This window comes from Thermobia domestica, chromosome 14 (genome assembly GCF_964235325.1).
Source record: "Thermobia domestica chromosome 14, izTheDome1.hap1.1, whole genome shotgun sequence".
NCBI lineage: Eukaryota > Metazoa > Arthropoda > Insecta > Zygentoma > Lepismatidae > Thermobia > Thermobia domestica.
The window spans coordinates 15,354,480-15,367,579 of record NC_137467.1 but is presented as its reverse complement, the minus strand read 5'-3'; the positions used below and the strand labels follow the sequence as shown (position 1 = coordinate 15,367,579).

The 13,100-nt window shown below is 34.8% G+C and overlaps 1 protein-coding gene across 2 annotated transcripts in view; it reads right to left on the bottom strand.

The window, feature by feature from the left end:
• Etf-QO (electron transfer flavoprotein-ubiquinone oxidoreductase) overlaps positions 1-13,100 on the bottom strand; it is a 286,888-nt gene that overhangs the window by 229,930 nt on the left and 43,858 nt on the right. For both annotated transcript variants that reach the window (XM_081737734.1, XM_081737733.1), the window contains exons 7-10: positions 11,079-11,254; positions 8,457-8,668; positions 2,955-3,137; positions 326-547 (exon numbers count right to left, since the gene is read on the bottom strand). In XM_081737734.1, coding sequence (XP_081593860.1) covers positions 326-547; positions 2,955-3,137; positions 8,457-8,668; positions 11,079-11,254 — 793 coding nt within the window. The remainder of the gene's footprint in view (positions 1-325; positions 548-2,954; positions 3,138-8,456; positions 8,669-11,078; positions 11,255-13,100) is intronic.

Below are 13,100 nucleotides of genomic sequence, written 5' to 3'. Positions count from 1 at the left end.
GCGCTAAATTGTGCCTCTAGTGGGTAGTTTAGTAACTCTATGGGGAAAATGGTTGAAAATTTTCTCTATTCCCAACTGGACACAATATTATTGGAACTAAAATTTAGCACTTGGATACTTTCACAGGGCCCGCTTTTGTTCTAAAAGAAAAAAGTGCGCACCTAAATATCTTATCTCTAATTATAAGTTTGGGGGAAAAAGTTAACATAGACTCTGCTGCAGAATTTTCTTTATAAGGACCGTAATTATCGACGACTATCTGCTGTACAACAGAAACAAGAAGTAATCATAATTGAGAAGATAAATAATAATTTCCAGTACTTACCGGCAGGACAAAATCTTCCCTCTGGTCCATCATACACTCCTAGGTTCTGCTTAACAGGTACTGTGTCGTCTTTGAGCGTCAAATGAGGTGGCTGATTCTCTTCGTGGTTTGTACCAGTGAGGGCCACAGAGGTAAGAAGATCGAAGCTGATAACGCCATCAGGCTTTGGGTAAGTTATAGGTTTACATTGAGATGCTGGCTTTAGTCTTTTGTAATCAGGTCCTGGAAAAAAAAAAGTTATTTTAATCACAGTTAAGAACGATTGTTAGTTTACTGAATGTTAGAATTTTATGAACGAATGTTTGTTTATGAATCTTACATTTTTTTATATAATTTTAAAACATATCTAGTGCTACTGTAAATAGTAGATAATATTAATGGCTGTGTCTTTGCCGAGTTTGGTTCCCGGAAGTACAGAAATTTGTTATTAACCTAGCAACGGAAACGTATTAAGGACTGGCTAGAACAGCGTTTCTCAACGTTGTTTTTCCTTTGAGACACAAAAGTTCGTTTGAAACTTTCGCAACACCTCTGTATGTGATTTTTTTCCTAGATGAAAAAAGCAAATATATACAAATACATACAATACTTTTTTTTTTTTTTTTTTTTTTTGTTACGGAACGACTATGAGATACAAATCTTACAAGCAAACTATGTAAGACTCTTGAATAGTTATTGCCTTTTATAGTTATTTTTAACTTTTAATATGGACTTTTAATTTTTTTAACGCACGAAATATCAATCGAAGCGTTTCATTGTCAACTGGTTTTCAACAATACAATAACCAGGCTTCCTCTACGCGGTATGTTTCTTTGTAATTTGTGACGGGTGGGGCTCACTGCAGTTCTTTGTAATTTGTGGTGGGTGGGGGTTCATTGTAGTTCTTTGTAATTTCTGATTGGTGGAGGTTCATTGTAGTTCTTTGTAATTTGTGGTGGGTGGGGTTCATTGTACTTCTTTGTAATTTGTGCTGGGTGGGGGTTCATTGTAGTTCTTTGTAATTTGTGGTGGGTGAGGATGCATTGCAGTTCTTTGTAATTTATGGTGGGTGAGAGTTCATTGTAGTTCTTTGTAATTTGTGGTGGATGAGAAATCATTGTAGTTCTTTGTAATTTGTGGTGGGTGGGTGTTCATTGTAGTTCTTTGTAATTTGTGGTGGGTGAGGGACTGGGAATTCATTGTAGTTCTATATAGGCTATGTTTATGCTGTACAAGATTTCAACTATCAGTAAGAATTCCAGCTACTAATGGATATTTTGTTAATATTTTTATTCCGTACAAGAATAGATTAAACTTTACAGAAATAGTATTAAAAGACAAGTGTTGAAATGTATAATAACTAACAAAGTGTTAAAATATAATCAAATGTACTAAAATATCCTATTCTGTAATGTAAACATAAAATACTAAACAACAACTTTGAAAATTTATAAAATCCTAAAATGCACTTTTTAAAATCCTTTTTGGATGTTTTAGAATTTAAAAACTCGACGCCTAATAACTGTTGCAGAAGTCTAGGAAACTGGGACATTTCTGAAATGCACGGACCACAAGTGTTTCTAATGCAGAATACTAAATGTATTGTATGTTTATATTTAACACGTACATTAGAAATACGTAATAATTTGACATTAGTGCCGTTTGAAAAAAATAAATACAATTTTATGTTGGAATGGTCCTGATAATCTGGTGATACTGCAGAGTTTTGGACAGACAGATGACAGACACGGTAAATATATAAAGGAGTATGGACGGACACATTGACAGACAGAGTATATGTATAAAGGAGTTTGGGCGGACATATGGACAGGCAGGGTAAATATATAAAGGAGTTTGGACGGACACATTTGACAGAGCTAAATATATAAAGGAGTTTGGACGGACACATAGACAGAGAGGGTAAATATATAAAGGAGTTTGGACGAACACATGGGCATATAGGGTAAATATATAAAGGAGTTTGGACGGACATATGGACACAGGGTAAATATATAAAGGAGTTTGGACGGACACGTGGACATACAGGGTAAATATATAAAGGAGTATGGACGGATACTTGGACAAACGGTAAATATATACAGGGGATTTGAGTGACACAAACATACAGGGTAAGTATATAAAGGAGTTTGGAAGAACACATAAACAGATAAGGTAAATATATGAGTTTGGAAGGACACAATGACAGATAGGGTAAATATATAAAGGAGTTTGGATGGACACATGGACAGACAGGGTAAAAATATAAAAGAGTTTGGACGGACAAATGGACGACAGAGTAAATCTATAAAGGAGTTTGGAAGAAGATATAGACATACAGGGTAAAGATGTAAAGGAGTTTTGATAAATTCCTTAACAATAGAGCCAAATATAGAAGCTTCTATATAAGACGGGAGAATGGTAACCCCAGGTATTGGTAATTTTAATAAATCTAATCATAACACTCTGTAACCGCTCTGAGACTGCAGTTTGGTTCTTGGTGAAGATTTTAAGAAACAAGCAAATAACACTGAAATTAGCTCAGTAGTTTTCGGGTTATATGAATATATTTAAACTACACTATCCAAACCTCACATAAATACATCATCTTTAAAATTTTATGTATTATAAAAAACAAAGAAATAAAAAGTACCTCCATGACTCAATGTCCATGGTTCCTTTCCTCTTCCAAGTAAGTAGAAAATACCCGTGTACATGAGTCCGCCATAAAGTCCTAAACTAGTGTGAAATGAAGGTCTTACGTTACGCACACTCTTCAATTCAGACCATAGCCAACTTTGCTTCAGTTTTTCTTCATAAGTCTTAGGCTCAATACCTGCAAAATAAAAAATAAATCATAAATAAATAAGTTCTTCTAACCAAATTTTCCTGCCACCTACATTCCCAGCTTTAATTTATGTTGGACAGGAAAAAGGTTGGTGGTTAGCTGTCATTGCCCTAGAGTTTCAAAAGAAAGAAAAATAAAATATAAATATGGACGTATCTTTTTATTGTAATTGTATATTTTGGTTTGCACAAGAGCTCCCCCGTGGCTAAGCGGTTAGCGTACGCGCCTTTGGCGTGGGAGACCCGGGTTCGATTCCCGGCGGGAGCTCATGTGGTTCGGATTCCACGTTAATCAGTAGATCCACGTCTCATATAGCCTCGCTGCTGAACGGAACGTTAAATTCAAAATCAATTCAACTCAACTCACCTCAACTTTAGTTTGCACAAAATACGAAGCACGTACAGAAAATAAGTATACTAGATTTTTGTAGGTTTCAAAAAATTTATTTAAAACAAAACTTCTACATGCTTACAGTATCTATGTGAACTATTTTTCAATGTGGTCGGCATCCCTCTCGATACATTACTGAGGCGAGGATTTTTTTTTTTTTTTTTTTTTTTTTTTATGCCTTGGTCAAAGAAGTCTTTTGCCCAATTCTTCACCTCCATCTTCACTTCCTAGTCAGTTGAAACTTTTTTCCCCACCCATGTGCATCTTCAGGAAGGTGAACAGATGATAGTCTGAAGGTGCCAAGTCAAGAGAATGTCTTTTAACTCCTTTGCTCATCATGCACATCACTACGACTGTTTTTAAACTCACGACACCATTTAAACACACTGGTATGATTCTTAATTTCCTCGCTATAAACTTATTTGATCTCCTTAAAGACTTCAGATGAAGATTTTCCCTTCACAACGATATAACGGATAACGCTGTGAATCTCGCACTTGGCGGCAATTTTATCGACATCTTTCACGGGAGATGTTACTGTGGCCACAGTTTTGCCGTGTGATAGGGCTCACTAGGAAGGGTAGGAACTAAACTACAAGGCAGTGTGACCAACATAGCAATAACAAATTCCCTCTGCCCACGAGGGCTTTAGTACACTTACTTTTTGGGCGTGCCTCGTAGTTAAAGATTTTTGTTTATAATTTTACCATATCCGAGTTGTAATATCACTGTTAGTTACGTACCTTATTTATTTCCTTATTTATTTTTTACATCTACGAACTCGCGAATACAATCCCGATAAATTGTTGTACATCAAAACAAACGGCCTGCCGAGAAACAACAAACAGTACTACCTACGCTATCTGTTGGATAGAATTGGACACGCTGCAACAGCAAAGCGGGTGACAAACGCGTAAGAATATGTGTCGGACATCTTCCGATGTCGGAGCGGAACAGGAAAGCCAAAATGTCGGACGAGATCCGACTTAAGCCCGGGAAAGGTTAAAGTAACTATAAGGTACCACAACTTGAATAATATTCTACTTTTAAACTTGTGAATACATTTTTCTTATTTTTCTTGACTTTTCAAATGCTTCGAAATCATTTTCTCTACTCAACAATCAACTTTCATCAAACTGAAAACTGAAACCAGACAGTATGGTTTTTACAACTAAGAATACTAACATACGAAAGCGCCTTTGTAATGATAAATTTACGGCAAATAGAATAGTGGCAGCTTAGAAGCGCGAAGTGAGTTATGAGTTTTGTCTTGAAGTTGTAGGCGGTGAACTTAATTTTTTTTAACGTGAAAACAATTATTTATTAAAAAATTCTTCAAGACCAGAGTGTAATTATTGCCTGAATAGTAGTCAACTGATTACAATATATTTTATTTAAAAATGAATTCAATGAGATCACAAATATTCGGACACTACCCGAGGTCTGTTGGTGGTGTTGTAGACACTAGACATAGTAACGTTACCTATCGCGTGGATCACGCGAAATACGTCCGCAGTCGTAACAAGATAGTGCGAGAGAACATAATGGGCAGTTCTGTAGAACTCATGATCTTCCAACATGGTTAGGAGACTAGATTGGATTGGATTTGAGTTTTACATCTATTTCAGCAGCGAGGCTATATAAGACGTGAATCTATATCTTAATACGGGAACCGAACTACATGAGATCCTGCCAGAAAGGTTACGCGATTGTGTTCAACAGATGTAACAAGTCGGTGCGAGAGATTTTAATCCTAAATATTCTTAACCCGAAAGCGACCTTATATTTTGACCTCAATGACTGTCGATCGTTGAAGAGAGTCAATCCTCAGAAACTAGTAATCATTCATCGCCACTGTTAACGATAAATGATATAACACATAAGGTTCTACTCTTAGTACTATGATTGCTTAACGCGAGATGCGAAGACTTGATTTTCATAGCTGAGCACAGTGTTGGTAGATTGGGCTATAAGTAGCGGAATGAGTGATTTTGTAGGTGCCCTCGCTACCAAAATTTTAAATTGGGCGACACGCTACTTTCTGGGCTACTTTTAATTATGTGCAGGTTATAATTCTTAAAAAAAGCTATTTTTTTTTTTTTTTTTTTTTTTTTAATGTATGAAAATTACGAATTAGTTGTATACAATACAATAAAAGTTTTGTTTGTTGAGTATTCTATTCACAATGATTTATAGTTTTAGTAAACTAAGATGTTCGATACTAGTTCAGATTCTTGTTTTAGCACTTTTTAATCTCAGATCTGACAACACTAGATTGTTAAATCTGCGCTGTTGTAGTATCATCACTGACCGTGTTGCTGTCTCAGTTAATGCTTGGGTCCAATATAAATATAGCAAATATAATTGTGTTACTGTATTGTCCATATTAACATAATACGTAAGTATAGTTACAATAAATCTTCGAAATAAAATAAGCAAACATGTCTCCTTGAAAATCAGGAAAGTCGCCCATTTTATAATATCAGCTATCACTGTCTGCCCACATGCAGTTCATTGAATAGTGCAGTTCTAGTCCAGCTGAGGTAGTATGTAGTTTACCTTAACACCACTACCAACAGTTCCAATTTGCGGTCGCCGCCCGGCCATTGCCAACCCAGACATCTGATATCTGACATGTTTATGTTTGGGGTACAAATAGTTCAAATCCGCTACTTTTGAACCACAACCTCGCTACTTATTAATCTTCAGATCCGGCAACACTGGCTGAGCAGTTGTTCGTATGCCACCTATCACACCAAGAAATGATACGCTCCCCCTCAGGTGGTATCCGGAATGACAACACTAGACTTCGAAAAATCGAAAAGACGTTCTTTGCAGTGACAAATCATGCTATATCATGTGACGTTCCTATGGAAGAGTGTGGGTTTAGAGAATGCTGGTGAACGGCATTTACCGGCCTGTGCAGCGCACACAGTGAAATTTGGAAGATGTGCATTACAGCGTGGTCCTGCACTTCGTAGAAAAGGCTTGTAATTCTTGTTCTACGTGTCAACGTCACGGGAGAACATTCTAATAGCTTACCATCGAAAACTAGTTCCGGAATGAGCATTGTGTGTATCAACATGATAGACCGACCACCAGCTCATACTGCACCGTCTGTGAAGGAGTGGTTTCACGCCACCAACATACCGGTAATGAACTAGTCTGTTCAACGTTCTCATTTGAATCCAAGTGCGTATTTATGAGGTTTTGGAACGCGGATTTCGCGCCACACTGCAAAGACCCACATCGATAATACCCTCATTGCTGTTCTCCGCCAAGAATGGGACGCCAAAACCGTTTCGTTGCCTGATCACAAGTATGCCTGCAAAAGTGGAGGTTGTCATGCCCAGTATGTAATGCCAATACATGAGATGTGCCCATGCAGTACTACAATTTCACAATTTCAGATCATATATATATATATATATATATGTATGAAAGCGAACATGAAAAATGAATTACTTATCAGAAAACAGTAAAATTACTATCACACATGACGTCCACTTGGACGCTTTAGGGCTACTTTTACTTTTGTTTAATTTCTATTCTGTTTTCCTTCTATTTCTTCTCATCCCTATCTGACGAAGCATTTAGCGAAGGCGCTTTTGATGCACTTTCTTAAATATTGTATGGTATTCTTTTCACTTTCTCTGACAACTAATTCGATGTATATATCTATTGGCCTTTTTGCAGAAAACAAAAGGGATAAAAATTTTGGCTTTTGAGCGATGGACTTCGATTGAACCATGTAGGTTGTCATAGCAGGACTCCAGTAAGGAAACTTAAAAACAGAGGGAAATTAAAGATTTTTAATTATTAGTTTGAATATGGTTATTGCTTTTACTAAATCTTGCTAAAAAAAAAAAGGGGGGGGGAGAAGAGTGTTGAGTTGGGCACAAAGTGTTACAAAATCTCACATATACCCAGAGTTGTAGCTTTTGAGAGAAGAGCGACGCTCTGAGACAAAGTCAGGAAACAATGCTTTTTTTATTTCAGGTAAAACGAAGTAAAAAAATTTAAAAATGGACTTTAATTTACATCAGAAGTGTTCAAAGTTACGTTTAAAGTGTTTATTTATTTATAAATAATCATTAATATCCAATCATAATTTGATTTCAGTTTTGTGTTTATACTTAAAAAACTTTGTTTTTAGTTATCTTATGTCCCACCAAGCGCTCCAGCATAGATGAATTTGTCACTACAACCCTGTATATACCCTTAACAGAGATTGTCTGTGCAAACAGCATATACATTGTGATTTCAGGATTTAATTGGATTGTACTTGTATATTTGTAGAAAAAGCAAAATCAAGACACATAAAGATTCAGATTTACATATTAAGTATCATAGTGATACGTACGAAAGATATTAAGAAAGGGTATAAGAAAAAAATAGGCTATATGACTCACTTATGCTTACATTTGTAGAATACGTATTCTCTTTACAAATGAAATTTTTGAAAACTCTGGAACAGGTATTTCGTAGTTTTTAATTGAGTGTTTACAAACCGAATTTCACATTCATACAGGGCATTTTCTGAATAGCCGGAAATTTTAATATTACAGAAATTGTCCCCCCCCCTCCCTTAATAATGGAATTTTCAAAAATACTGAAATAGGTGTTCAGTTATTTTCAATGAGAAGTTCATATACCGAGTTTCATCTCTTTAACTTAAAGAATTCATGATAACTCTGTTCTCGAAAAAAAAAAAAAAAAAAAAAAAACCTTGGAAACAACCTCCTTTCCCCCACTTAGGATAGTTATTTCAAAAATAAAAAAAAAAATTATCTCTTGGTTTCGTGACAAAATGAGTTTCTAGTCCAAATTAGTAGCTTGGCCTAGCCATTGATGAGTAAATCACTTTTATATTATAGCATAGAAAATAGATAAGACTGGTCGTAGCTAAAAACTTACCCGCTGTTGCAGACTGTGTGTTTTCATTCGTAATGGCGTCGAAAACACCTTCAGCTGCCAACATACCACTTTTCATTGCCAAATGAACTCCTTTAATCTTAGGGACATTAAGGAAACCAGCATCACAACCAATCACACAGCCTCCAGGAAAGGTTAGCTTAGGTACCGACTGGAAGCCGCCTTCATTTAAAGCTCGTGCTCCGTATGCAATCCTAGAAATATACATTTACACAACATATAATTACTATTATATATGTATATTCATGAAAGGAGGAAAAAAACGGATTTTTTACACACTAAATCCTTTTTTTGTAGGTGCAAATTTTAATGATATGCAAAGAGTGAAAAAAAAAGTGGATGATTAGACTGAAGATCCCAGCTTCGAATCTCGGTCCAGCCATCCACTTTTTCACTTTTTGTACAAAGGATTTAGAGTGTAAAAAATCCGGTTGTTTCCTCCTTTTGATGAATATACAGTAAATCCGGCCTTCAACGGAACCTTTATTGAACAGAAACTTGTCTTAAACGGAAATATTTCACAATCCCTTTAATATAGGGCGAAAGACGTGTTAAATTCCCTTCATTAAAGGTCTTCACTACAGCGAAATTAAACTACCGTTAATTTTAGAGTTTTTCTGTAATATCACAGGTAAGCGCTCCACAACTGAGCCACCATGCCCCTATTGCACAAACTTGAAAATAGGCAGGAAATTCATAGTCCAAGAAACTGAAATGAATACATGATTGCTTTTTATTTAAAATACTAACAAGTATGATAGCGTAATGTGCAGGAGACACGTATGAACTAGGGTTAATTTTCAAAATGATCTTTCCGCACAGAATCTATCTCTCACAGGTAAGTAAACCATTGTAAGCGAAGCAGATAAACATATGTTGCTTAACGTTACAACCCATGACGTCTGTACGAAGTTCGATTGGAGGCCTTACCTACTTACGACGAAATCGAACGTTGATTGGTTCTTTCGCCGTGCAGACGAACAAAAACGTTTATAGAAAGATGCTTGTCTCTTTGTATTCTTATCTGTGGCTCAGAGTAATTCATATGTAATTCTTGTCTCCTCTGAAAACCATCTGGCACTAATTGTTTGAGCCCAATTGAACAATTGGGATTAATGAGGTTAAAACGCTTGGAATGCAAATCCCCTGTACTTGTGCAAGTTCTCTTTTCAACTTTTTTTTTTTTTTTTTTTTTTTTTTTCAATTGCTAATTTGTACTACCTCTTTTGTACCGATAAATGAAATGTAGAATTAAGTTTATAGAACTGTGTGAATCGTTGAAAAAAGCTCTTGTAAGATTCCTGCAATAATCATTTAACTTAAAGATTACACACTTTTTAACTTACCAATTAATTACTTGAAATTCTTGTTAAGCAACTGCAATACAGTATTATACATTTCAACAGAACTGCTTTATATTTGGATTCCAACGTCAGATAAATATATATCAGTTTTTTTTTTTTTTTTTTTTTTTTTTTTTGCGTATCAAAATGCGAAATAAGTTTAAATTTGATCGCAAATTAAAAGTTTTGTATCGTACTCACGGCAGCCAAGGAAAATATTATTATTATTATTATTATTATTATTATTATTATTATTATTATTATTATTATTATTATTATTATTATTTCATACAGTGAAATAGTAAACATTTTCTATGTATCACAAACAAATATGATAATGAAAAGCAAAGGAAGGAAAAAGTAGCAGCAATTATAATTTTAAAAAATTTTAACTTTGATATTCTACAGATTGTTTAAGCTACTAGCTGTTTTTAAATGTGTCATTTTTTAAAAAGAATTAAGTTTCGAATCCGTAATGACTTGAAGAAATGGGTAATTGAAATTACGCACTACGAAATCAACTTCACTTTTTACGATAAAACAAAATATCTTACTTCACACAAAGTCCAGTTTCAAATTGTAGCCAACTTCTACTTGGATCCAATTTTTTACCCATATTTTAAACGTTTTAAATCGAACACTATTTTTTCCCCGTAACTTCAAATGTAAAATAAGTAGGTATACCAAAACAGATATATATTTCTAGCCAATACTATGAAACAGATATAAAAAATAGATCTCAGAAGAGTACTGCTGAGGTCCCGTATTTGAGCTAGTAATCTAGTTTCTGGAAGGTAAGCTGGAGTCTTGGATTTGAAGAGTCGATTGAGCCGCTTTCTTTACATATAGAGCAAAATGTCGAAGAAGATATTATGGTCTCTGTCATTAATTTTAGGGTCTGTTTCCAATGTGGCTTGTAGTCAGTAGTAGATTGTGTTCTTGAGAGACAAGAAGACACCTAAAGATAAACGTTGAGTTTCCAAGAAGACTACTCACTGAGCTTTAACTATATGTAAGATCAAAAGAGAACCATTCTGTCTTAAAGGAAAGATGATAAACTGTTTTCTGTTGTAAAAATAGCCCACTTCGGTAATAAATTATGATTATAGATGCATCGCATTTTGCGATACAATTTTTCGTTTGCATCGCATTTCTAGGATTTTGTTTAGCAAACTGCGATGCGGTACCGCTTAAATAAAACGCTGATATATATATGGTATGAGTTAAAATTTAAAAAATGTAAAAAGTTTAAAATTCATACCTTTTCCCTCCTTCGAACACTCCTTTCACGGACGGATGATGTTTGAATCTTTGGAATTCTAAATACGGACTAACGTAAGGATTTGCATAATCCAATCCAACTACAAATCCTACAGCTACTAACGGTGTCGGTTCATTCAAATGATACAAAAAGGAGCCTCCATACGTGTGACGGTCCTGAAAAAATAATAATGAATTATCACATAGAGAAATGTAAGAATCTGACAGTAAAGTTAAATGCTAATACAATTCATTTCAGGTTTTGCTTGAAGGGGGCCGGATCCTTCATAGATATATATATATAGCGAGAGAGAGAAGGGGGATAAATACATGTACATCTCCATTAGTCTAATGCAGCGTTTCCCAACCGGTGTGCCGTGAACGGGCCGCTGGTGTGCCGCGAGGAAATCGAAACAAATTATTAATTCTATAGCAGTTAAATTGCAAGACATAGGGGAAAATGTATATTTGTATTTAACATTAACGTGAACCTCTACTATGTATCTACAATTTTGAGTTTCACACTGTTACTTTTCTGTGCATTTTTAATGTTGAAAATAGTATTTGTTATCATTGTTATGACCATTATTGCTTCTTTATTGTTGCAGACTGTTTCGTAACTTGAAATTTTAAAATACATTCAGTCCTTTCGACAAATCAAACATGCATACAAATTACCTATATTTGTGTTTTAAAAGTAAAAGAGATGAGTTTGTTCATTCGTTATTTAGTGATCTTTCTTCTTAGTGAGATGTTGGATACAGTTTTCAAGAAAAAGTGTATTTTTAAAAGCCTTGGTCCCATATCTCATTGCAGTTGTTTTCTATTTTTAAATTAGAATGAAAAAAAATAAGCATAATGATTTACCACGGGCGGAAATCAGTAATCGAGCTTTCCTCTCTGTGAGATCAGTAATCAAAGAAAAAAATACCACTATATTTCATATTTACAAATAATAATAATAATAATAATAATATCTATATGTGTGTGCCGCGAGAATTCAAGTTACACCTATAGTGTGCCGCAAGTTGAAAAAGGTTGGGAAACGCTGGTCTAATGTGTGCCTTAGCGGTGCCAAGGTTCCGGTTAGATCCCCAATAGGGAAACATTGAACATACTACAATGGTTAGATCGTTTGTGCCTATAACCTTTATATATACTCTGTGCATTATCTAACCTAATATTTAGATACAGTAAATATATAAAGAAAACACTTACACCATTCATGTGACTGTAAACTTCCTCTCTTTTTTTTAATATTTGTTGAAAAATGAAAAAAATCGTTCATCTTAATCTCGTTCATCTTAAAAATCGCTATGATCTTTTGGCGCTGTGCATTTTCAAAGCATTTCAAAGTTTATATCCGTGTGTTAGCTATAAATTCATTAAAGTATATTATATCACCTACGTTTCATATTGTGGAGCACAAATGGAAAAGCACAGAAGTGTATGCCTATATTTTAAATACTTCAATAGTAGTTATATATTATTGATAATTTTTTTTGCAATATCTTAAAATCAGTCATTTAAAGAACAAAAAAATTAACAATTAACATCCATCTCTATTCAGTTACAACCATGTTTCTCCATATGTTATCTTTCTAACAGGTGTGTATGTGTGTGTAAAGGTTAGGAGGGGGAAGGGGCAATTGCCCCTCTTGCCTCCCTAAATGACGCCCCTGTTGTAACTTAAAATCAGACATGGATGGGTAGATTCTTTTAATTTTTACGAGTAGTCTAGTGTCATCACAGAATATACTTAACTCCTATTTTCGAATAGCATTAGATTCGTTTCCTTTTATTTTCTATTTTTGCATAGCCCTCTCATTATTAATGTGTTGCAACTCTGTGCAAATAACCTCTACATCCATATAGTATTATCCTCAATAATATATACACAAAAGGTCGTTTCAAATTGATGATAACGAATTCATCACTCTCATTTGCTTAATGCCAGGAAAACCAGCGATTCAGCTCATTGTTCAAGTCCTGTCTATTAGCTATCGACCTGCGTTTCACGATT